At 40.0% G+C, this 25,115-nt stretch overlaps 1 protein-coding gene across 1 annotated transcript; it reads left to right on the top strand.

Annotated features, from left to right (window-relative positions):
* Nucleotides 1-681: 681 nt before the first annotated feature.
* On the top strand, nt 682-22,705 carry CCDC150 (coiled-coil domain containing 150). The gene is made up of 25 exons (XM_026091492.1): nt 682-698; nt 776-993; nt 1,089-1,267; nt 1,885-1,953; nt 2,203-2,307; nt 4,606-4,735; nt 6,376-6,419; nt 7,309-7,401; nt 8,150-8,257; nt 8,892-9,016; nt 9,220-9,397; nt 9,746-9,814; nt 10,351-10,443; nt 11,650-11,733; nt 14,241-14,432; nt 14,864-15,033; nt 15,385-15,478; nt 16,154-16,323; nt 17,027-17,153; nt 17,694-17,888; nt 18,479-18,547; nt 18,629-18,790; nt 19,148-19,234; nt 20,286-20,405; nt 20,993-22,705. Exons 1-25 carry the CDS (start codon nt 694-696, stop codon nt 21,110-21,112), a joined length of 3,006 nt encoding a protein of 1,001 aa, XP_025947277.1. The 5' UTR covers nt 682-693; the 3' UTR covers nt 21,113-22,705.
* Nucleotides 22,706-25,115: the final 2,410 nt, after the last annotated feature.

Genomic DNA, 25,115 nt, shown 5'->3' on the forward strand with positions numbered 1-25,115 from the left:
GGGGGGGGAGCGGACTGCAACCCCCAGCATGCTCTGGCGCCCCCCCCCCGGGGCCCGGCCTGCTGCGCATGCGCCGCAGGGCGCGTTGTTCCAGGTTCTGGACTGTCGCCCACGGCCATCTCGCCGCGGCTCGGCGCGCATGCGCGGGGTGGCGGCCGCGCGGGGAGCGGGCGGGTTTGAAGCGGGGAAGGAGCGGCATGACGGCGGGCCGGGCCGCCCGCGGCCCCTGGGGGCTGTGAGGGCAGGGACAACAACAACAACAACGACAGGGACAGGGAGGCGCCGCCGCCGCCGCGCGAGGGGGGCCTCGGGCAGCGCCGGCGCGGGCCCCGCGGGGCGGTAGCGGCGGCCGGTGCCGCCATGGCCAGGCCAACCGTCTCCCCCACGAGCGTCAAGGCGACGGCGCCCGAGGCCTTCGCCGTGCTGCACCAGAGGATGAGGGTGGCGGAAGAGCAGGCCAGCGCGCTGGCGAGAGACCTGGAGGCGCTCGGCGTCAACGGGCAGAGGTGGGGAGAAAGCGGGGCAAAGCCTTTCCTTCCTGGAGAGCTCCGGCTTTCCTTACTTCTCCTCATCTTGTCCCGCTTTGCACCTGCTTGCCGTGCTTTGGTCTTCCCTCTGCGAGACAGCTGGTACTGACAGAGTCAGCGGGAACAGGCTGCAGTGACCGGGGGTGGCAGGAAACCTTCCAGCAGTATGAAGTATGGTTTCCAATCTATTCACATCTGTAATGCGATATGTGCATATATGTAGTGGGTCAATCTTCTCTCCTTTTCAGCCTTGATCTTTTCCACTCAAAGACCTTAGAGACACCCGCTAGCTACCCAGCCATAAGTCCTGTGCAGGCCAGGGTAGCATTTGTGGGAGAAAATACACTGTGGAAAAACTGTGAATCGCTGGTGAATCGAATGTGTCGGTTAGAGAGCGTTGTACAGACACTGAAATTAAACATCTTCCGTCTGCAGACAGAAAAAGAGCTGAATCCAAAGCATGCAGGTAGTGAAATATTATTTTACCTCTTTATTGTTTATTGTGCCTTCATATGTTTGCTTCTGTTGATGACATTTTTTTTTTCCTTTTCTGTCTGGCAGCCCAGTTGGAGCAGCGGCTGAATGCAGTGCAGGAAGAGCATTTGCAGGAAATGAAGGTTGTACAGCAAGAGGCAATGAAATTACACCAGCAGCTAAGTGATATGAAAGAGGCTGAAGAAAAGGCAAAAGAAGAAGTTCAAAGACTAAGTGCTGCTCTGGAGATTAGAACTGCAACCAAGGTACAAAAGTTGGCACATAGAGAGATTATGATCTTACTGTGTTTTCAGGATTAACAGGCTTATCTGTAGTGCTTTAAGTACTACGATYTCTGAGATAGATAAATGAAAGATATGCTCTGTTGGAAATGAGCATTTATGATGCTGCTTGTTATCAGTGATTGTAAGAGAAAACTTATTTTGAGAATGAGATTCTCTGGTTCCACTAATAATGAAATAATTACACAACAAATCAAGAATATTGAAATTTGTAGTTCTCCCTTCTTCAGGATTTAAGTTCATCCTAGTTTTCATGTGGAGTTTTCAATAGCTTTTCTGTTTTTCTGGGAACTTAAATTTCTCTATTTCAGTCTTACACCTCTACTATTATCTCTCTTAAAGAAAACTTCCGTGGAGTATGTCACTTAATCTCCTTAACTGTATTAAAGAATTGGTTGCTTCTTAGTGCTTGCACTCTTCTATTCAGTGCTTCAGAACAGAGAACATCAGACTGGAGATAGAAATCAAATTCTAGGTAGGTTTTAGGATGGGTGTTGCATTTTATAATACCTATTGCTTTTGAGAGAGTCATGAACACGATAGGACAGGATAGAAATGTTTGTTCCCTTCATCTTCTTTAGATGGATGTACCAATTGCAGCTGAGGAGCTGAGGAACACAAAACAGAAAATGAATTGTAGGCTGCAGGACGTAAGTACAAGAGCAAAAAGTTTAGCAGAAAGCTGAATTGCTAAGTATTATTTAAAGTTTTGAAGAATATCATTAAATAATAGTCCAGGTGCAAGTCTGGAATGTGCACAACCCAAAGGAGGCTGCCAGCTGTGCTCATAACTAAATATTCCAGACAGAACATCATTCATATATGATCTCAAAGTATTTGTTCAATCTACTTATTTCGACATGGATTAGGAGGGTTTTTTTTTGTTTTTTTTGGAACAGCTGTCCCAGGAGATCAGTCTGCAGGAATCTTTGGAGGAATCCCAAGCAAGCATGATGCGTCATGTACAGGACATGGAAATAACAGTAGAAGCAGAACGGAAGCAGGTTTGAGAAACTTTTTCATTCTTCTTTTGTATCTTTTTTCCTTTTATCATCTGGGAGGAGAAGCAAGAATTTGTATGTCCTGCTTAGAGAACAGTTAAAATACTTCACAACTGCTCAAGTGTGATACAGTATATATGAAAAAAACAAAAACAAACTCCTTAAACTGAATCATACAAACACTGGTTAGAAAAGATCATCTAGTCCAACTTCCTGCTTGAAGGAAGTATCATCAATAATAGATTGAGTCAGTGGTGGATTTGTCTAGCAGAGCCTCTTTAGGTAACTTTTTCCAGTGCTTCAGTATTGTTCCACTTAAAAAGATTTTTCCTAGTGCCCAATATGAACCTCCCAAGCCTAAATTTGGGGCCTTTGCCCCTTGTTATATTATCTGACAGTACTGAGAAGAGTTTGATTTCATTATCTTTGTAACTACCCTACTGCAATTAGATCCTGCCTTAACCTCTTCACCAGACTAAATAAGCCCAGCTCCCTCAGCCTCTTCTCACAGGTCACATTTTCTAGACCCCAGCTATCTTTGTAGCCCTCTGTTGTCCCCTCTCCATTTTCTCCATCTTGAATTGAGGGACCTACAAACTGGGTACAGTGTTCCAGGTGCCTCCTCACCGGCATCAAAGGGGGAAAATAACTTCTATAAAGTTGGCCACACTCCTGCTAACATAGCCCATTAGGTGGTTTCCCTTATTTGCAGTGAGAGCACCTGCTGGCTTGTGTTCAACCTGGTGTCCATCGTAACCCCAGGTCCTGTTCAACAGGGCTGCTGCTCGCTCTGTCCGTTCCCAGGCCGTACTGATGCATGGGGTCATTCCACCCTGGTGCAGAGACTTACAAGTCTCCGTACTGAACTTCACAAGGTTTCTGTTGACCTATTGGTCAAGTGTATCGGGGTCTTTCTGAATCAAAGCTCTGCCATTCAGTGTGTCAGCTACTTATCCTCTGCATCTTCTAGTATCCTCTGCAAATGTGCCAAGGATGTGTTCTGTCTCTTCATAAATAAAGTAGGTTTAAAGTTCTGAAAATAACTGACAGAGTGAGGAAATATGAACAGTTTGCAGAGGGATATGAAAACAGGAAGATTATATATGTATCTGTGGTTTTATGGATATTAGTTTTACAAGTAAGATGAAAGATAATGACTGGTTTATCTTTGTATTTTTGTAGATTGACTCACTCTTCTAGTAGCAGAAAAAAATAAATCTTATCTAAAAGATACAAATCATACAGAGTTTAACATTCTTTTGCTGCCTTAATACTTTTGTTATCTTATGAGTAATTGCAAATGATGCTACATCTGTTTGTTTAATATTAAATTGTCTTTACTATGAAGGTACTGATAAAACCTTCTGTTACAAAATAAGATTTCTCAGAGTAGTCTCCAGAGTTCTTAAATGTCCTGGGAGTAACAATGTTTTCTCCATTAATTGCCGTAATGACAAAGCTAGATTTTTGTCTCAGCTGCGTTTGTATTATGTAGCTTTTTTGAGGATGAGAGGAGAAGTATGGCAGAAATACATACTTCAAATAAATATAAAAACAACTCCCCTCTCTGCATGCACGCACATACGCAAGCCACACTATCACTTCTGAATTCATAGCAAGAGTAGGAATAGTAAGGATAAGTAACAAAGCAAATAGCAAAGTATCAAAACTTGAATAATTAATTTTTCCATCTTTTTGACCATCAAGGTCTCTTTGTCTATTTTTGAAATTTACAGTGAAGTTGTATTAGAAATTACTAGATTTTTCTTTCCTACATCCCTTTCATCCTTTTCCTGGTCTTTTAYAGCAGAAATGGAAAAAATTATGGATGCGTTGTTGAATTTATGAGAAGCAAAGGCTCAGTTTAATCCATCTATCGCTTTCTGACTGCTATATCTAACCCAATGATCTATTTATAATTAGTGTAGAAACAAAACAAAAGAAGTCCTTCAGAAAACAGAGCATGAGCCAGACTTGTAGAGTGCCTTGCATGTTACATTCACCTTCATCTTTTATAGCTTGATCTTTTCTGTAATCTTGAATAATGCAAACTTGTTTGTTTGATTCTGTCTGTCTTGTAAAGGTGATTATGAGAAGATGTACACTGCATAACATAAGGAAATTTAATTATTTGCCATGAAAGTCTTCTGCATAAAGTTTAGTTGGGGCAAGGTGAGAGAGAAGAGAAGCTGATCAGGCTGTTTCTTTTCCAGTTGAGTCAATGTTTCAGGCTCTGTAATTTCCTAAGGTTTGCCTCACTGAATTCTGCATCTTGAAGAATAATCTGTGATATCATTGAAGGTGCAGATATTGCAGCAGGACTGCCAGGAGTTGCGTAAAGATGTCCAGCTAGCCCGAGAGAGGCTGCAAGAAGAGAAGGAAAAAACTGCGCATCTGGAGCAGCAGTGCACACAACTGAAAGCTGAACTGGGTATGACAGCAAGTTCTCACCATATCTTTGTAGCCCTGCTTTCACTGCTTCCACAGTGAAACAAGCACATCACTGGAATTACTGTGGTCCTCCAGACTTGTGGTAGGTGTACCAGTTAACTGGGATGAAGTGCAGCTTGAGAGGTGCTGAAATTTTAAAGGCTTCTCTTAGTTTGCATGTGAAGTTTCTGAAGACTCTTTGTACTTAGAGGAAATTGGCCACAGTAGTAATCAGGGTAACAAATACACAACAGTAATGTTAATAGATTTCATCATCATAGATTGTTTTCAGAGGAGACAATCTAGCAAGCAATTATAACATGTGATTCCTGAACTGATGTGAAAGGAGAACGCTCATTGCTCATAGAGTCTTTTGAAGTGATTAAAAAAAACCAACCATGCTGTAGTAAACATCATATATAGGAACAAGCATTTTGGATAAGCTTCTAGATAATCTGATTTAGATTCCCAGTCTATTGATGTGAAAGTAGCTGCTTATAAGGTTGTTAAATGGCATTTACAATGTATTTGTAAAATATTTGTAAAAATTGCAGGTAAACATTCCTAACCTAACATCTGTTCCTTATTCCCAAATGATAGTTTACAGTAACCCTGCCTTAAATCCTAGTGTAATTGTTCTTCCTGTGATCCTTCCCTCACGACCTATTTCAGATTTTTAGTTCCTCCTGTTAGAGAACTGTTCCTGTTTCCATATTTTGGGTTTGTTTTTCTATGAACCACAAGTGCCCTGGTATGCCAACAGTAATTAACCTGCAGTTCACCAATGCATTCAGCATTTCTGAATAAGCAATGGCAAGAGGAGAGAATCTTGTCATGCCGTGGCAGAGTTGGCTGAATGTGAGAGATTCTTTGATGACAGAAAAATTCTTGGAAACAAATCCATGTGCAAGTGACAAATTTAAATAAGTCATACAAATTCTCTTTACTTCGTATCAAATAATCCTACTGATCAAGGATTTTTGCCTCTCTTAATTGAAAGAGCTTTTGACTGATCTTCATAGATAATACATTGTATGTTGTAATATTTTGGCTAGACTTCCCTCCCCACCCTGCTTATACTGAATTGTCTCGTCTTCCGTTTTGTCAGCATCTTATCCAACAGAGCAGAATAAGGGTAGCTATTATAGACAGGTTGATTCAGAATACAGCAAAAATACTACTTTTAGATCTGAATGTTTTAAGCAGGGATCTGACTACTATAATTTGTCAGTGCACAAAACCTTAAAGTTAAATGTAGGCTATGGGTATAGTCAGGACAAATCAGTTGTTTACACAGTAGAGAAACAGCTGAACAAGAAACTTGCACTCTTTGGGTTATCTGAATTGCTCAAGCAATCACAAAAGTGGTGTGTGTAAGAGTGGCATAATTGTGTGCTTAACTGTAAAATTGAGAAATAAGTTACACTTCATTTACAGAGTAAATGATAGCTGTACAGTAATTTTTTCTAAAACATTAAAGCCATCAATAAAAGCTTTAAAGAACAGGACATTTGTAGAAATCTTATCTGTTTGTGGCATATTCAATAACTCAGCTAAACTAAAACATTAAATCAAAATGTCACCTTTTAAAATTACCAAACAGATAACAAAGCGTGTTCTGACATTCTTTTCTATTTTCAGACTCCAGGAACTGTATCATTTCCCAGCTTGGTGAAGAAGCAAAAGTAAGTTGTAAACAATTATTGGTGAGGAAAGTGGCTGTACAGAGATCAGAAACAGCAGCCTATTTGGGATCTTTTAAATGTACCATATTTAAGAGGCAGAATTTTTATGTGGACAAATGCCACCAAGGGTACTAACCAGTAAATGTGTTTTTTTAATTATTTTACCAACCTGTGATTGTCCTACTTGTTTTTGGAAAAATTAACCCTTATACTCTATTGAAATATCAAAACAGTGATCTGAATGCCTTCTCTGGAAAGTCTAGAACTGACCTCAAAACACAGTTGCAGTAACACAGTTATCACATAGAAAGGAGACAAATAGATGGATTAGTAAATTAACACTATAGAAAATCAGGACCTCACTCAGCCAGGCACTAAATGGGCAAAGAGGTGTGCTTACAGCCTTTGTAGGGACTGTGTGTGCTGCCAGAAATTGTCTTTGAAAGAGTAAGTTTCAGTGAAGATGAACTAAAAGCTTGGCTTAGATGTGCAATCTTGCAGGCTGGGAGAGGATTCCTTGAATTGGGAATTCTAGCACTTCTGGCAGGGAGACCTTTTAGCTTCAAAAATGTCAAGATTAATTATAATGGAGGCAAATAAGTTTGAGCTGAGAAGGGATAAAAAGTTGACCATAACTTTCAAAGCAAAGTTAAAGCAGCTGCAAAACAAGCAATAGTACTTTGGTTATTACTTTCAAGGCATATTTTGGAAAGAGGCTTGTACTACAGGAGCCATGTCTGGTGCTTGCAAGAGCACAGAGCCATGTGTCAGTAGCTTAAAGGAAATAGGTAAGTATGAGAAAAAAACTTGACATGTGTGAAATTCCTGGCTGAATGACAAAATATTTTAAATTTGTATCAGTGGAAGTTTTTTTTTTATTGCCCCTTAGAATGCACAGCTGTCCTTTAACAGACAAMAAAAGGAGAACCTGCAGCTTCAGTCTAAAATAACTGCCCTGCAAGAAACAGCAGAGAAAGTACAGGTAATGAGAACAGCTCCTCTTCATATGCTTTTAAAATGGAAATAATGTATAGCAAACCAAATGATTGTAATGGGAAGTGATCACACATTTGCTGAGAAGCCTCAAATACAGCTCAGGAGGTAATGTTCAGTGCCCTCAGGTAATATGGGCTAATGAACAACTTCCAATGAAGGAAATTCAATCAGGTAACTATTCATGATTTCCTAACCTTAAGGCTGGAAAGTTTTATTCACAGTAGTTAATTTAAATCAGCTTTGTTACAAGTGTTTTATTCGACAGCCAAGATGTGAAGAACTACTGCTGCTCCCACTTCTATGTATCCTTAAAGTAGTGCCTTTATATTCCTTTGCACCTTTAGATTGTACATCAATGCATTTCTGTTAATGAGATAAATCTAAAGCAGCTGGTTAGCTAAAGTTTCATATGCCTTTGGGACAAAAGGTTGACCTCAACATGAAGTTATTAGGGATCCTTTTTCCATTTTTGTCTTCATTTAGAAACATGACTTGTCTTTTTTCTGGACTTCAGAGTTAATAAGTGATTATTCTTGACTGATAGGTTAAATTTTGCCTCCCTCATGCATTCCCCCCCCCAGTAACTTACCACACACTTAAACACATTTTCTTTGGACTTTTGCTATGGTTGAGCAAAACAAGATCTGCAAGAGATTTTCAAAGATATCTGACACCTTACTATGCTAAAAAGTCTGAAAATGTTTGTCATCTTCCTCCTTTCTCTATCTAACCAGGTCCTTAATGACCACTTAAGCCAGCAATGCTCAGACCTCAGCACCACACTTCAAAGTGTTGCCATGGAGAATGTTAAACTCATTTCAGATCATCAGGCCATCCTTAAGGTATTTAGTCTACTGGTAAATAGTCCAAGAAAGTTGTCTGCAATTTAGATATTAGGCAGCTGACAAGACAGTACTGATAACCTATGGGAATATAGCAATATAGCAAATATAGCAACACACAAATATCACATATAGTGGTGTAAGTTCTAAAATGCCTGAGTTCTAAAACATTCTAAAGTTATAAGTTCTAAAACTTGCTAAGTTACCAGTTCCAAAAAGTTTTCTAAAAAGAAAAATAAGACTTAATGTGGTTCAAAGACTATTATTTCAGTACCACAAATAAAAGCCTGTGTTATGGAGGAGGAGGGGAAAGAATCTAGATGTGATATATGATTTGTAAAAATATCCTGTAAGAACCTCTAAGAAAGAGGCAAGTAGGAATTAATGGGCATTATGCTGACTGCAGATGAAGAAGCTAAGTGGAAGCCATCAGGACCTAAATGAGATTTAAAAAATATATAGAAAGCTCTGTCTGGGTAAGGTAACACTGCTTTTTGACACCTATCTTAGAAGCAGCATGTGGAACTATAGGGACAACACAGGAATCTGATGATAACAGCTTTGTCGGTTAAATACTCTTGTCCCTATTGTTCTGATGTTGGTGTTAATTGCCTGGGTAATTTTTCCCCTTTAGTCAGAACAAGAAAAGATGACTCGGCAGCTGCAGGAACAAGACTCACTTCTGGATGCTGCCTGTGCCGACATTCTTGGGGAGCTGCAGAGTGTGCAACACGAGAGGGCTCAGCTTCAGAAAGAGCTGTGAGGAGTTTTCTCATCTGCCACCTCTGTCTTCTCCATCTTCCCTTGCATGCTTGCCACCTTGCATTCTGCTTCTCTAATACTTGTTACTTATTAACACAGAAGGTTTAGTATTTAATATGGAGGCCATCTTCTGTTCTCCATGTCCTGTAGTAAGCTAGAGTTCCAGCCTGGCTATTTTTTTTTTTTTTTTCTTTCTTTAGGGAGGCCTTGCACACAGAGCATGGCAAATGCAGACAGAAAGCGAGCCTCAAGGAGGAAGCAGCAGCCACACAGAGAAAGCTGCTGGAATGTGCTATTGCTAGCCTGCGAGGTGAACTGCAGACAGCTTTGCAAGAGAGGGGATCTCTGCTAGTTGAAAAGGAAGATCTTAAACAGGAGGTACATAAAACATGATTTTAAAGGTATATTCTTGAGGGCAGCTTTAGGATCCACTTTGAAATTCTTATTTTCATACCAGTTTTGCTTTAGGAAAGATGATCTATTGCTATTGCCATAGCAAAAAGTGACACACGCTCCTGTTTCCTACTGCTTCTGTATTTTGACCTGTAATGTCTCCGTTCTAGAGCATTAAAAGGGAAAGAGGACAGGACAGCTCTGCAAATATTATTTCTGAATTTCAGAGTTGACTTGTGACCTTCTGATCAATAGTTTTATAGATATGTAGAACTCCTATGAATCTAGAATTTTTCAGGTGACTTAAAAATTATTTCAAATTCCTTGTTGCAGATAAAGACAACAGCAAATGAAATAACACAGGAAAGGAACAAACTGGAAGTAGAAAAAACAGAAAATAAGGTATCTTGCAATACATATGACTGTTCTTTAAACTCAATATTCTCTCTTCCGATAAGTTTTTCTTTCATTTTGCTTATTCTCTTTTAGTTAAATTAGTTCTAAATAGTGTTCTGATTATCATAGTCATAGTATTCACTTTGCTGTTTGCTACATCTCTTGTCTATATATGTATGTCTTTTGGGACAGGAACCCTGCTGCTTACCTATGCGAAGCCCTGTTTGTATTAATAAGTTTGTCATGCTACTATTGCAAACTCAATAAATAATTTTCAGCTGCTTCCAGCTGTTTTACCTGTRTAACTCCCTTACATAGCCTGGAAAATGAAGTGTAGCATTTGTGGTTTAAATGAGAGACTCCTTAGTATGGTAATTTAAGTCAGCATGACTGATTGATTTGTGGAGTTTCTTTCACCATTGGGGAAAGGCTCTCTGAAAGAGTAGAGGCTGTACCTAATCTATATGTAGTCCTGCAGGTTTGTCAGGTGTCTGTGAAAATCTTGTAGTGGTATGATGAGAGTTGTATTTTTCTGTTTACAGCTAGAAATGGCTTCAATGAAATCCTCTTTGCAGACACTAGCAGAAGAAAACAAGAGGCTATTGGATCGCTTGGCTGCACTGGAACAACAGCAAGTAAGCCACTTTATAATAAAAATAACCTAATAAGTTATTGTACCAGGTGTCAAACTGCAGTCTGAAATAATCTGGATTGCATGGAAAGTGGAAGATCAAACTAGGGAATCAAGAAAGAAATAATAAAAACAAAAGGATAAAATAACTTCTCAAAAGTTACTCTGTTTTTTAGATTTAGTGACTGTGTGGAATTTGAGACTAACTGAACCTCAGGTATTGGAGATTTAGATATGCCATTTAAGACTTATGACTCCATTCCATTTTCTAGTGTTTATATACATCAGCAAGGAGTTAATAACTGTTTTATTCTCTACTCTGTGGGCAATTTGCACTTTGGGACCAGATTCTCATTTTTACATTGTTCCCATTCAGTTATTTTTCACTACTCAGTCACCTGCATCAGTATACTTGACTGGTTCCAGAAAAGTTGCGAGCACTATTTTGATAGTGCAGTGCCTGCAGTGCTTTTACCATTGTCTTTTTAAGAGTACTAGATGTAATGACCAATTGTACAAGTTGGAGATCTTAAGAAACACTTAATTGCAGAAAAGGTCGCTAAAGAAGAATTGAAACACATTCTGAATATTTATTATTTGTTAATCAAGATTACATTTCTAAAGTAATTAGTCTGTAACATAAGTATATCTTGCTTGCTCTTTAACTCAGAACTCCTTTGGCAGTCATTGCTTAAAGAATATGAATTAGTATAGCATTCAGAACCTTAGAGTTGCCTTGTTTTAAATTTTTTTGTATTCCTTAACTACTGTCATCCTTATCTATTTTATTTTGCTTTTGTCAATGCTTTCTCATTCTTCTCCTAGTTCTTTTTGCTACTGTGCTCCTCTTGTCAAAGATTTATCTTTCATCTCTCCATTTCTGCTGTCTATGCTTCTATGACAGTGGCCATTCTATGGCCATCTGTACTAATTTGAGTGGTTCTTCCTAGAGACTAAGTTGGCCTGGAAGTATTTATACCTCTTCTGGTTTTTTTGGTCTCAGACCCTCCCTCCCCCTTTTAGTGTTTCACTTAATTGAGAATTTCCACCTGAAGCAAAAAATCGGAGCTTATGGAAGGTGCTATAACTCAGCAGAGGAAAGTTATTAAAAAAAAAAAAATCAGGGAGAAACAGGGCACTGAACCCCTTTTTCATTGCTTTTTGCCTTATTTTTCCTAGGAAATGGTGACTTGTGCTCTTGTTTCCTCAGCATGCCCAGCAGAAGGTGCAACAGGTGCTAGCAGAGCTGACTAACAGCAAGAATAAACTGGCCTATGACAAAGGAAAACTCCAGGTACCTCACAGCATCTTGTTCATCAAATTAAAGGGGGAACTCCTTTTTCATGTTCATCTAATATAAGATTGTTTAACCTTAGCTCTTCACTATTAAATTTGGAGGGAAGTTCTTATTTAGTTGTGTAATGTTAAGCACATACATTAAGATAGTTTTATATCAAAATCATGTTTGATCCTGCTCATACTTCTTATATGTTTGGGTGACAGATTAGGCCAAGATGTTATTGACATAGCATCTCTAGGATTTCTGATAAATAAGTTATTTAATGGCTAAGAAGGACCAGGGGAGTTTAGAACAAATACATGGGTAGAAACTTGGTTGAAACATTGGAAACAAGGAAGGTTTATAGAAGACAGAAATTAATAAGGAGGGAGGCAAGCCGTGGTGGTAAGCATAAATTGAAAGCATGCTTAAGAAAAATTACATACAAGTTAGCTGGACAGTAGATGAGGTGCCGAAAGTGAAGCTTTCACTTCGTTCAATGTGACATGCGTCATAGAATTTGAGGCAGTGATGCAAAGATTCCTGAGGTTCTTTCAAAAAGCAGCATAGAGGGCATAGTCATTATTAGAAGAGTGAGAAAGCTATATGTTTATGTAATGTCCCTATATCTGATGATAGGTGACTAATTCTAATGCACAATTATTCCTATGCAAGGATAAGTTAGAAATGATTCTCTTGCTGCTCCTGCTATTATGGGACTTTGCAAAAATAAAATACGTTTGCTCTGATCAAAGAGAAGTCATCACATACCTCTGCTTCTGTGTTCCAGTCAAGCTAATGCTGTTCCATTTCCATTTTTCCATTTTCTGCTGCATCCATCTTTGCTTTTCTTAAGACTAAAGTGCAGCAGCTGGAAGAAGAGCTGCAGTCTCTTACAGATGCACGTTTAGATAATAGCCAACTTCACAAGTGCACAATGCAGCCCTAGAGACCAAATATACTCAGATACAATAGGACTTTGAACATAATTCTGAGGGGTAAGAAGTTCTGACTGTAATTAATGTTTAGTCATTGGAAATCAGATTTAACACACTTTCTTGAAGAACAAAGCACATATTTAATATTAGCTGTAGCATCCTAGTTTACAGGTGAATACAGAATTTGATTCCAACAAAATTAACATGAGAAGGATGGAAGCTCAACTAAAACAGGTATCAGACCTGTTTTCATGCAAGTTAATCACATGTATTCAGGCCGGAAAGCACACAGCTTATGGGATTATAAGGATAGTCCTCATGATTTACTATTAGTTTCCAGTAAGAACAAATAGTTGCAGATATTACTTTTAGCTCAACTAGCTATCTTCCTTGGAGGCAGATAGTTATTCTAATTCAATCAGTTCACTCAGTCTTAATGGATAGGAGCACACGGAAGGATTGTGTTATCCTGGGCAGTGAAACCAAGCCTGTAGGTTTTATGTGGCAAAATGGACTCTTCTCTGTCATGAGGTTGCTTTGGTATCTGAGAAGGAATGGAAGTTTGTGAAGAGCATATGCTGTTGAGAGTTTATTCTTGCTTGTGAATGGAAATCTTGGTACAGTTGCTTGAATTTACAGCTTAGAATAGCAGTCTTGTAATGTATTTGTAATGTATTGAGTTGGAGAATTTCTAGGAAGGTTTAAGCATCAAATTGATGATTATATATCAGTAATCCGCATGTTGTGCTGTAGAAATTAAATACAGGACATAACTGTGTTTAGGACACTTGCCTGGAAAATAGAAGGTCCTATTTCTGCTGTCTGTTTCTAAGAAGCAAACTTAAAGTTTCTCTTGCACTTTAATTCTCCATCATAGAGGCTGATCCATTAGATAATCAAAGGAAACTGGGTATTGCATTGACAATTGGAGTTCATGACCTGAGAGCTTTCAGATTTGGGGAAAGTTAAAGTACTGCGCAGTACTCTGTACCGCTGCTCTGCAGATGGAGAGAGCAGCTAAAGGAGGGTCTTGCAGCGGAGACAGGACAGAGCCATGCACAGAACCCGGGGGCCGTGCTGGCGCTGCAGAGCTGTGATGCTGGCTGACATCACAGTGAGGGAAGCACAGGCTTCTAAAGAAAAGCTGCTCAGCGTCGTGTCTCACTGCTAAGGAATACAGAGAGAAATTGCACTGCTGTGGAGAAAATCCTGGAAGAGAGCTTAAAACCATGCATTGTACAGGATGCCTTAAGATGTTATACTTGGGGCAAGAGATCTTCCTAATGTAATGCAGACTTAGGGATAAGATGTAGCATCTGCTATTGTGACTTTTACTTCTGCTCTGGTTAATAGATATTTTGGAATGTATTTTGTTATTTTCTCCCTTTTTTGTACTCACGTCTTCACTGTCTCCAAGGACGGACTAGTTTTGTAGTGGAAATGGCACCAAGAAGAAAAAAATCCCCAGCAAGGCCCTGGCAGCAGAAGTCTGCTGATCATAATCCTAGGTCAGCTGCAGGTTCAAAAGAAGAAACTGTGAAATTTGATTTACGTGCTTGTGCTCTCCACTCTCCTTTACATCAGGTTCATTTTGAACCAGATGAACATTCAAGAAAGTCTTCTGAACGTGGAGATTGTCTTAAGGTCAGCCTGAAGATTCTGTTAAACGCTATTAAGAACATGGAAGAAAGGCTGGAGAATAAAATAGACATTCTCACTCCAAGATTATTGAAAACTGTATGGTCTGCTGGGCTTAACAAAGGAGACTTCAGTGTGGTGAGTGAAGAACATGAAATGCAAGTTAGAAAGATGGTTCATTTCAATTAAATAGTTGCTGACAATGAAGAAACAGCTGAAAATTAATGAGGACCAGAACCTTTTGAGTGTTTCTTGTATGAAAGAGATACAGRTGAAAAGTTGTGCTGACAACTTTTTTTTGACTAAAACCTCAGCTTTATGCATCTGTGGTGCTTCCCATGGTGCCGAGAGTTCATAAACACTGGAAGTTATTAATGAAACTCACTTTGGGCTTAAAATAGGGGTAAGACAAAGACTGTATTTGGAAGAAACAATTTCTGTGTTAAAAACCATTGCATACTCTTGGCACTGCTGCAAGCATGCAAGTTAATTACTTATAAAAGAATCCTGTGATCAAACTAATAGATAACTGATTTTCCTGCTCCTTTGCCTGTTTTCTTGTACTTCAGATGGCTAACTTGCAGCACCAGCTGGAGGCAGCAAAGAATGATAACAGTAAGGTGACAGCCATGCTGGAGCACGTGTTAGCTTCTCATAGCAAGATGCAGGCAGCTCTGGAGGTGGTACAAACAGAGCTGGGACACAAGGACACTGAAATCAGCAGTCTCAGAAAAGACAGGTAAATGAAGCTGATGTTCTTCCTGTGGTATGATTAGCAGTGTGGTAAAGACAGATATAGTTGAGAAGTGGCATCTTTCCCACAGCTCTGGCTAGTGAACTCTTCAGGACAAGTTTGTTTGAAAAATTCCTATGTCCTTTCCTGCAACATTGAAATGTGCTTGTAAATATTCTGCTTGGTCAGGTCCCATCCATCTTGTGGCAAGTAGGCAAGAATAAACTTAATTTTAACTTCAGTAACAGGCAAAGCATTGTACGGTGAAAACAGAACCTAACTATGAGATTGCCTCCAGATCAGAGGGGAGGTGCACAGAGATGATACATTATTTGTTTATCCTATTTCCATTTTCAGGAGCCAGAGTCAACAGAAAATACAGAGGTTAGAAACAGAATTGGATCGTTGCCAAGCCAGAGTGTTTGCCATGGGAAACCAGCACAGCAGCCAGGTAGAGACCGCATTTTGCCATAGTAATAGGCAGGACTGCATCTTCAGGGTTGAGCCAGTCACCTTTTATTTTTTCAAAAACAGCATGGTGTGATGCAGTCACATGAATGGAGGCAAAAKATTCTGTCAGCTTTAGGCTGTGGAGCAGGAAAATCATTTTCCAAGTGTTGAAGGAGGCAAGTAAAGATCAAGATAAAGAACAAGTAAAAATCTTTCTAAAATAAGACTCCTTGGTACAGGTAAAGGCTCTACTGTCTGCAGCTGGACAGGGACAGAGATTTCTGAAATGTATGCAGCTTTAAAGAAGAGAGAGAGAAAGAGGGGATGGAGGGGGAAAAAGGGCCAGAGAGTTGCTTTCTTCCTCCCTCCTCTAAAATACTTAGTTTAAAAATAATTATCTCACAACCCAAACACACTCGCTATTGGAGAGGGCATTTTTTCCAAGAGAGTCATGGTTATGTGAAAGACATTCTGATCCTTCTGACTAAGCCAGTCTGTGGACTGGCTTTTTAGAGAATCCCATCTAGATGCCTGTGCCTAAAAGGATGTTTGTCATCAGGCAGTGGATGAACAGGCTCTTACTTCCAGTAAGCTGACACCRACTGGGAAGGGAACAATGTTCCCGTCTATGCTTTTTCATTTGAGTAAACCTAAATCTGATCTCATTACTGCCCAGGTAGAACCACTTTGTAAAGCACTAGAAGTTACTAGAACAGAGAACAAGAAACTTGCTCTTCGTTTGGAAGAAGCCCTGCAGGCCAATAATACCCTACAGAACAAGCTGATCCAGACTCAGTATGACCTGAAAAGCAAAGAAACTGAGCATCAACAGCTGATAGCCTGCAGGTAAGAACAGATCCAAGATATTAAAGCTGAGGAGAAACATAACTTTTTACTAACAGCTTTATGGCTTTTCTCATCTATCAGTATCAGTACTGACCACATCCTGAACCAGCAGCACGGTAAAGATAGACTTACACAGAGCTACATAAATAAGCTGCTTTGTCCGTTCATGGAATGGCTTCTTCAGCCTCCTCTGCCATACTGAAGAACTGCTTACTTAGGGTTATTATGGCACTTTTTCAGCAAACAGCTTGTCCGTAAGGATAGCAGGTATCACTTCCACTTTGAAGTGGCCTACAATAGGTATAGCAAAGAGGCCACAGGATAGCTGTTTAAACCCCCCGCCCCAAACTAAAAAACAGTAAGTAAAACTTTAAAAGTAGTTAACAGTAAGTATTGGTGCATTCTGAATCACCGCCTCATCCTTTAAAAAGGCTTAGACACCTACTTCTCTGAGGTAAAGTAGGTAGTCCTAAAGTTCAAAAAGATTACCTTGTTTAGCCATTTGGAACATCCTTGGAAATAGAGCAGATATGAAGTGTATGTATTTTTTTACAAAATCAAATCCTGAAGTGTTAGTGTTGCTAAGGGTATAACCAAGACGAGAAATATTTATAATGGAATTTTCTTTCCTATTCTAGTGTTTAAAAAATAAAGCACATTAAATGTACATGTGAATGACTGATTTTGCTTCTTCCATTAAAAGGAAACAGCTAATGGAAAAAGCTCAGACTGAGGAAAAGATGTACACTGAACGCTTGGAGTCTTTAAAGAAGCAGTTTCACATTGAGCAAGAGGCTTCTAGAAAAGCTGCCCAGCGAGAATCTGCTGAGGTGAAAAGGGATAGAATTAAGAGATTACAGTGGGTGGTTTCCAGAGAAAGGTGTCCAGTTTTCAAACTGAAAAAAGCAGTTCATGACAAATAGTTCTCTCTTTTGGAGTTGTCCATCACCTGTTTGCAAACAGAATTTTGTCTTGGGTTAGACAGGTGTTTTGGTGGCTGCACATAGTGATGTCTGTTCCCTCTGTCCTTTGCAAGTGCCACTGTATCCCCCCCAACACTGTTTATCCCATCATACATGAAACCTAGGCATTGATATCAGTCATTCCAGTGACTTCAAAAGGATAATCTGACATTATATGGAAACCTCCAGGGATAAAATACTAGTGTGAAAGGCAGAAATAGTCTTTGCTTTTGGGGCTGGATCATAAAGCTCAGCCTGACCTTAAWATTACTCAAACCCCAGCAGATCACCAGGTGCTATAGCATAATCCAGACATAGAGAATCATTTTGGCATTCTCCTTTTTAATGGTGTAGGAAATGAACTGATCTTTACAGTTAATGTGAACTCACTTTTTCTCTGACCCCTAGCTCAAGAAGGCCCTTGAAGAAGCATCCTCCAAACTGGGTGAAGTTTCACGTGCTAACAGGGAGCTACGGCAGAAAGTAACAGAGCTGGAAAAGTCTTTGGCTAGCTACAAGGAAAAGCTAAAAAGCCAGAGAGTTCAAGTCAGACATTGCCTGGCCTCTAAAGCTAGCAATGCTCAGAATGCAGAGAGGATAAAGGTCTGTGCACCTTCTTCAGTGGAGACAGACATCCTACCTGAACTCCTTTTCCTAAGTAGGACTACTGTTGTACCTTTGTAGTGGAGCTAGGCTGGAAAACAAACAAAACTAACTTTGGACTCAGATGCTTAACAGAAGACCAATAGCAGTTATAGCTGCTATCACATGGCCTTTCCTGTTTTTTCTTCCTACATTAAATATGATGCCAGAGTCGCAGCTCCCCTGCTCCCCTCCCCCCAACTCTACTTTTGGGTTAGCCTTTTGTCCACTTTATCATTTTGTGGATACAGTGTGTTTAACTGGAGATTGGGCCAAAGGTTGCTTTGTGCGGTGGTTATTCCCTTTCCATCCTTCATACTGATGGAAGGTATGGTAGTACTGGTACCTGAGCCCAAATGAGAATCTAGGGTCCTTTGCAACTCTGCTGCCTGCTTGTTCCCCTTTTGCCACTGGGGCCTTGGTTCTCCTAACTTCAGTCCTGCAGGACAGGAAATAAGGAGACAGTGGGTGGACACTGTTACATGGGACCTATTTCTGCAGATGATCCTGAAAAATTCCTGAAGTTTGGTTTTTCTTTCAACAATTTCCAGGAGATTGAATCTGAACTGAGGGAAATGGAAGCAATAAAAGAGCAATATCAGAAGAAGAATTATGAACAGGTATGTTCTCTTGACCATCTTCCTGAAAAGACTGATCTGATGAAATAAGTTGTTGAAATTTCATTCTTGTGTTGTCTTCAGTCACAGAACATCCAAAAATTTGTGACAGAGTTAACAAGTTTGCGGAGCGAGATGCAAGAGTTATTGAAAAACCAACATGAAATGCAAACACAGAACAGGCAGCTGGAGACACAGCTGGAAGTGGAGCGAAGGCAAGGGCAGCAGCTGGAAAACCAGTGTCAGGTAAAATGATCACACTATGAAAATGTGGTGAGAAACCAGTGGAAGCATTTTATACAACATCTATGGGGTTCTAGAAGCAGGTGGTAGAAAGACTTCATGAATCTTATATCAAGAGATACTCCTATAAGTCTTACTGTATCTGCTCCAGAAAGCCCAAGTAGCAAACCTATCTTACATTCACTATGGATTAACACTATATCTGACACTTGGAAAATGATTTTCCATGTCTTTCTCAATAAAACTCTTAAGCATTTTACAGTAAAAAATGGGAAAGTCATTCTGTTAATACTGCAAGTTTTTGTCTCTGTGCCATGAAAAAATAATTGAGAAATTAATATCATTTCTTTTTCTACCTAGAGATTGGAAGAAACAGTCAAACATCTGAAGAAATGTAAAGAAGAAACAGAACAGAAACTGAAGGAAGCCAGCATAGAATCAGAACAGGTAAGACTATTTAACATGAGAATTATAAATCACTGGAACAAGGTACCATTTCAGGGTATGCATTGTGTGACCCTTTGAATCTTAAATTCTCTGGTGAAGAGTGAGGTGTATCCTTGATCTTTTCAAATCAAGAGTAACGAACTAGTATTTACCATACTTTTTTTTGTTTTCAGTTAAATTTCACTCTTGCATGATTTATTTAAATTCATTGGAGTTTGTAAGAAAGGCTTTTCTCCCCTCAGCTTACCGTTTTTATCAGGATCAATGACTTTCTATCTTAACAAATAAAATAAAAACAAACAAAAAACCACTTAGTTGTGGCCAAGTAATTTTCCCCCAAACCGCTATTATGTTGCTCTTTATGCGACATTAATACAGAACACATTTCCCCCTGCCACCCAAGAGGTCACATTTGTCCAGGCATCACCTCATCCTTGCACTATTGTACAGTAATATGCGAATTATTATAATTTACATGCATTACTATAGTAGTTTGGGATGAAAATCTATTTTTGAGATATTTTTATACGGTATTAACAAGCATAAAGTAAAGAAATAAGTAACAGAAGTGCCCCAGCTTGAGGTCTTACATGCTGCTTATCAGTCCAAGTACTTGATCAGTTGTTAGAAAAAGACTTTAATAGCAAGAGCAATATAAATGCATCTCTACAACATTTGTCAGTCTTCAGGCAAAGTTGTTAGTCTTCCCACATCTTTCTAAGGAGTTTGTGGTATTCAGCCTTCTTTTTTTCCCCCTCTCTCTGCAATGCCTCTGTATTTTGTGCTGTGTCTAAAGAGACCTGTGTTGACTACTGCCAATAAGATTCACTACTCTGTAAGAAACAGCTCTGTAGCGCACACCCAGCTGTTACCGCCTCCCCACAGCAATGCAGGAGGAGATCACGGGGAGCTCCTGCCCCCACATACAGGAGGAGAATTTGAGGAGACCCCTCTGTGCTGTTCTCCCCCTTCCAGGGCAGGGCTCAAAAGCTGGAACTCAGCCCAAGTTAACCACTCGCTCTGCAGCTCTAATTACCACTGCCTTCCCTAGATCACGGTTAACCTGGAGGAAGCTCACCGCTGGTTCAAATCTAAGTTTGACAGCCTGCAGCCAGAACTTGTGAAAAAACACCAGGCAAAGAACCCTGAAGAGAGCAGCTTCAAAAGGGAGGTAAAAGAAGCAAGCACATCTGCTTCAAAGAGGGAACAAAGCAAATTAGCTGAGGGAAGCATTTGGTAGTCAGGAATTCAGCTTGCTAAACTTCTTTCACAATTCCTTACACAGTGGGAAAAGCAGACCTCTCTTCCTTTTTCAATTTAGTTTGTTTCCTCATCTTTTGCCAAGCTACATATTTAACCAGCAAAGAATATTATGGGTACAAGACAGCTTCAAAGGACTGTTTCTATACTTAACTAAGTTCTAGTGTACATTTCATGTTTTGGTGAAACTCATTACCCAAATACTTGTATGAAAGCTGATAGCTGGCATGTTTTCCTCCCTGCATTCACCTCCTCTATTTCATCATTTATCCTCCCCCTCCTCCAAACTTTTACAGACGTTCTTTTAAAAGCTGCACTTACCTTGTTTGCGTAGATTGCACAGCCTTTCCCATAACTGGCAGTTCTCACGTAGCTGTCTGATTAGCCTTTCAGGGAGATGCATATATTAAGCTGCTAAAACTTTAATCTCTTCTTTGGTAGTCACAAAGATCCTCCAAACCGTGGATCCACTTCATGAAACATTGTATCTTTTCCCAGGACACAAAGCAAGCAGAGCTCCCCACCCAACCCTTCCTGGGTGGCAGGGCAAGGACCCAGCTCCTCCGGCTCTCTACCGGGAAGGCCCGGGTGACCTGGGCAGGAAGTGAGCTCACCTGACAGGCGATTCCCAGCCCAAGGCCACCTGGGGGTGCCACAGCCCAGGGAGAGCATCACCTGCCACTGGAGACTCCCTGCTGGCGTCCAGGTGCTGGGAGCATCCTGAGCCACAGGGAGCTGTGCACTGATGGAGAAGACTTTTTAACAGGGTATGAATCGGGGACCTTACTTCAACGGCAATAGTTGTGCATCACTGAGAAGACCTTGCAAATAAAAGGTGCATTGACCAGCTGGCTCACAGGACACCTGTGCATAGGGGACCTAGGAATGCTGATTTATATTGTATGCTCTGATTTGAATTAATTCATGCCTCTCACCTGTCCAACATTACAGGGATCTCTTTGTGCATGTGAGATATGATTGTCTTTTGTGACTAGAATACTTTGTATCATAAGACTGATATTAACAAAACCACTATTTATAGCAAAGAAATTATTCTTATGTATCATTCCTATAGACTATATGCTGCTGACTGCTAAGTCTTTGTGTTCATCACTTTTCTTTTAGCAGCTTTAGAGTGAGCCTTGGCAGGTGCTATCAAAACAGATCTCAGACTGGTTTGCAGAGGATCAGGTGAATTACTGAAGACAGAGTCATACGTCTGTGGCTGGATGCTGACGTGACCAGGACAGGGAGGACCTGGCAGGACTGGCTGCTTCTAATTGTAGTTCTAATGATAGCTGATGTCTGGGTCATGAGAGAACACAGGCCTTGGGCTATTTTAGGAGCATATAAGGAATGCATTAGGTTTGTGACATTGTACCACACATCCTGTTATCTACATAAGACTCATAAGAATTAGTGGAATTTATTCAACCTATCCCACTGTGGAATATAACACCAAGGAAGGAGTTGTTGAAGCAGATGACATATGTCATAATAAGTTGAGGGTGATTATAACACAGTTTTCATTCTTGTTCTACTACCGATCAGCTCAGCTTCATGGCTTACTCTTCCTTCTGGACCTTCCAAAACAACTTCACTTTAGTACAGGTGTTGTTGCACTCTGATTTGCTTTACAGTGCTGTTTGCCAGCTCCTCTGCGATCAGTGGTACCATTTATTGCTGTGGGAGCTATACACGTTATTTAGAATGGTTGTGTAGTGCAGAGGGAAGTCTTGCATTGCTCTGGAGCTTGACACACACTGGAATTAAGTCACTCCATTCCTCCAGAAAAATTTGGTCCTAAATTATATGACAGTAGTCTGGACTAATTTTTAGAGACCTGAACCTCTCCTTCTTGAAGGAAATGGACATGCTAAGGAACAAGGGCCTGCTAAGCAGACTATTAAAGCTAACACACAGCTTTCATTTACCTGCTCGTCATTAAATTTTTGTTGCTGCTTAAAAAAAGCAGGCTGATGTAATGTGACTGTGAGTTAGTCCCAGTGGAGACAGCTCCTTCAGAGATCAACCAGCATGTGTGCAGCACCTGCTTAAATCTGATTAGCTGGCTTAATTTAACCTGTGCATCTTTACCTCCATTGTGCCCTCAGGCAAAGAGCAGTCAAAATCGTAATTAGCTTTGTGTGGTATTAACTCAGACTGTAGAGGAGTCACAGCTGAAAAACTCTTCTGGAATAGCACTTGCCATTTAACACTTTTTTTTTTTTTTTTTAATGACCGAGTATCATGAATGAATATTTATTGATGCTTAAGTAGATTGTCTAGCAGGACAAGCAGCTGTGATGTTTGCCTATGCAAGAGGACAAGACACTGCAACGACATTTGTATGAACTGCATGTTGCCAGGGAGCCAGCACCAACCACCCCTCTGGCTTCCCTTGGCAGGAGCTGTTACCAGCATACCATATACATGTATGTATATGTGTGTGTGTGTGGATATATTGGGATGGGTCTTCACTCCTCCCTTGTTCTAGGAACCCCTGCTGGCAGAAGGGCAATGTATCTACAGTTGCTTTGTATATTTAAATACAAAGTCTGATTTTATGTCTGTGGTTATTAACCTTGGTTTTATATGTACATAGAGACATTCTACTCCACATGCAATACAGCCTGTTGCTTCTTTTTTTAAACATATTTGTTTAAGGATTAGGGTGGAAAAAGTTAAGATACAGTGTAATTTATTGTTACTTATTACTGCATGGCAGTACCTCTTAGCTTTAGCACTGCCCTAAGCTGTTGGCTATGTCTGCATCAGCAAGTGACACAGCACAGTGAGTCACGTGTAGCATGAAATAGCTGGTCCAGATGTGCTACATGTTTTGGATTGTTTTTTTTCTTCGGATATACTCTATTCTGATCTTGCCGACCGAATGCTCACTAGCACCCACAGCACTTCTGGAAGCTGTCTTCCAGTTTGGTTTCATCTGAAAGGAAACCAGCCTGTGTGCTCAGAGCCTACTCCGCAATGTGAACCACAGCAGGGTGAGCGGCAGAAGTCTGGAGACTTTAGAAATGCATGCCTGATATTGGCTAAAATACAACTGTAGGTGTTTCCCCTATAGTCTATCCTGTTGCAGTAAATTATACTACATGATAACAAAGGAGTCTGGAAACTCTGGGATTTAGTGTTTCTATTGGGTGGTGTTCAGTTCTAAAGGCAGGCCATGGCTTCCTACAGAAAATGCATTTTCTTGGCAGACTTACTTATGGGTACTAACAAATTACAGGAGTGGGAGCTGGGGCCATGCAGTCATCTTCAACCCTGACCTGGCAGTAAGAAGAAAACTTTGAGTTACTTATTGCAAAGACAACCATAACTATCCAAATTATGGAATTATACTGATTAAGAATAGGACTTTTCTGTGGAACAGTATGAATTAGTAGCCCATATGCTTTTGAAAGCCACAAAACAAGCTATTTCTTTTCAAAAACTTTGATGTTTTGAATGAGTTTTATATGGTGTGTCCCCCCCCAAAGTCTAACACAATAGACAAGATCATGTTATTCTTTTCTTTAAACATTGTAATTTCAAGAAAGTTGTAGTGATTTATCACTTTGCTGCCATCTGCAGGATCAACAGTTGAGGCCTGTCTACACTGCTAGTGGTTCCCCAGTAACTACTTAGTAGTTGCAACACCTCTGTTAGTCACACATTCTATTATAGTAACATTTGGTGTATTAAAAAAGCAGATTTTCTATGCAGCATGATTTTGGTTTATTAATGTCAATCTATAGCCTTCAGTGCATGTGGGTGGAGACCAGCTTTCTAGAATTGTCAATGCTGGTATCAGGTAAGCACAATTAAAAATCTATGATTCAGGTTTTAAGACACTAGATACTTTTATGAGCAGTCTTTTAAATATGCTTTAAGTTAGTGTTTTATGTAAAAAATATTTCCTTGGCTATAAATAGCTAACAAAATTATGATTAAACCAAGTGATTTGACAATATATACATAGTATCTGACTGAAAATGTTTCTAATTCTGTTAGTGAGGCCAGGGGAACTACTCCCCTATTGCTAAGAGATTAGATGATAGGTGAGGCTGACATCAATTTAAGTATTCTTCCCATCTTACCCTCAGTGGTTTATGAAAGCTCTGCCAGAATTATAACAGCTAGATTTCAGGTCTTTCCTGCCCTGCTGTCTGTTCTTGGGAAAAGTGTTGGGGTCACCCTCCCCCAGTGTTACATTCCCATGAGCATCATTAAACAAGCTACAGCCAGGTAAACTCAACTCTGAATATAGAGCATGCTATAATAAATCCCACACAGAGGCTCATATCCCAATAAATATTTGTATTGTGAACGCTGTCCTGTGTATCCTCCAGCTGCTGTATGAAGTAAAATGATGAAACGGGCACTGCATGATCACAAAGTTTTATATTATTATAGCTTGTTTGAAAAAGAATTCCAAATTAAAGATATGGATAAGTTTTGTAGTCGTATTGCAAGTAAAATATGGTGTTTTGTTTGTTTAAAACTTACCAGATTCTGTATTGGGCAGTAAAGTTCAGTACAGCTGTGGGTATACACTTAAAGAAGTGTAGATATGCATAGGTGTTTTCTGTGTACATCTTGTGTCCTGTGCTCTGCTTTT

This window comes from Apteryx rowi, unplaced genomic scaffold, assembly GCF_003343035.1.
Source record: "Apteryx rowi isolate R43461 unplaced genomic scaffold, aptRow1 scaffold_907, whole genome shotgun sequence".
In the NCBI taxonomy this organism is placed as follows: Eukaryota; Metazoa; Chordata; class Aves; order Apterygiformes; family Apterygidae; genus Apteryx; species Apteryx rowi.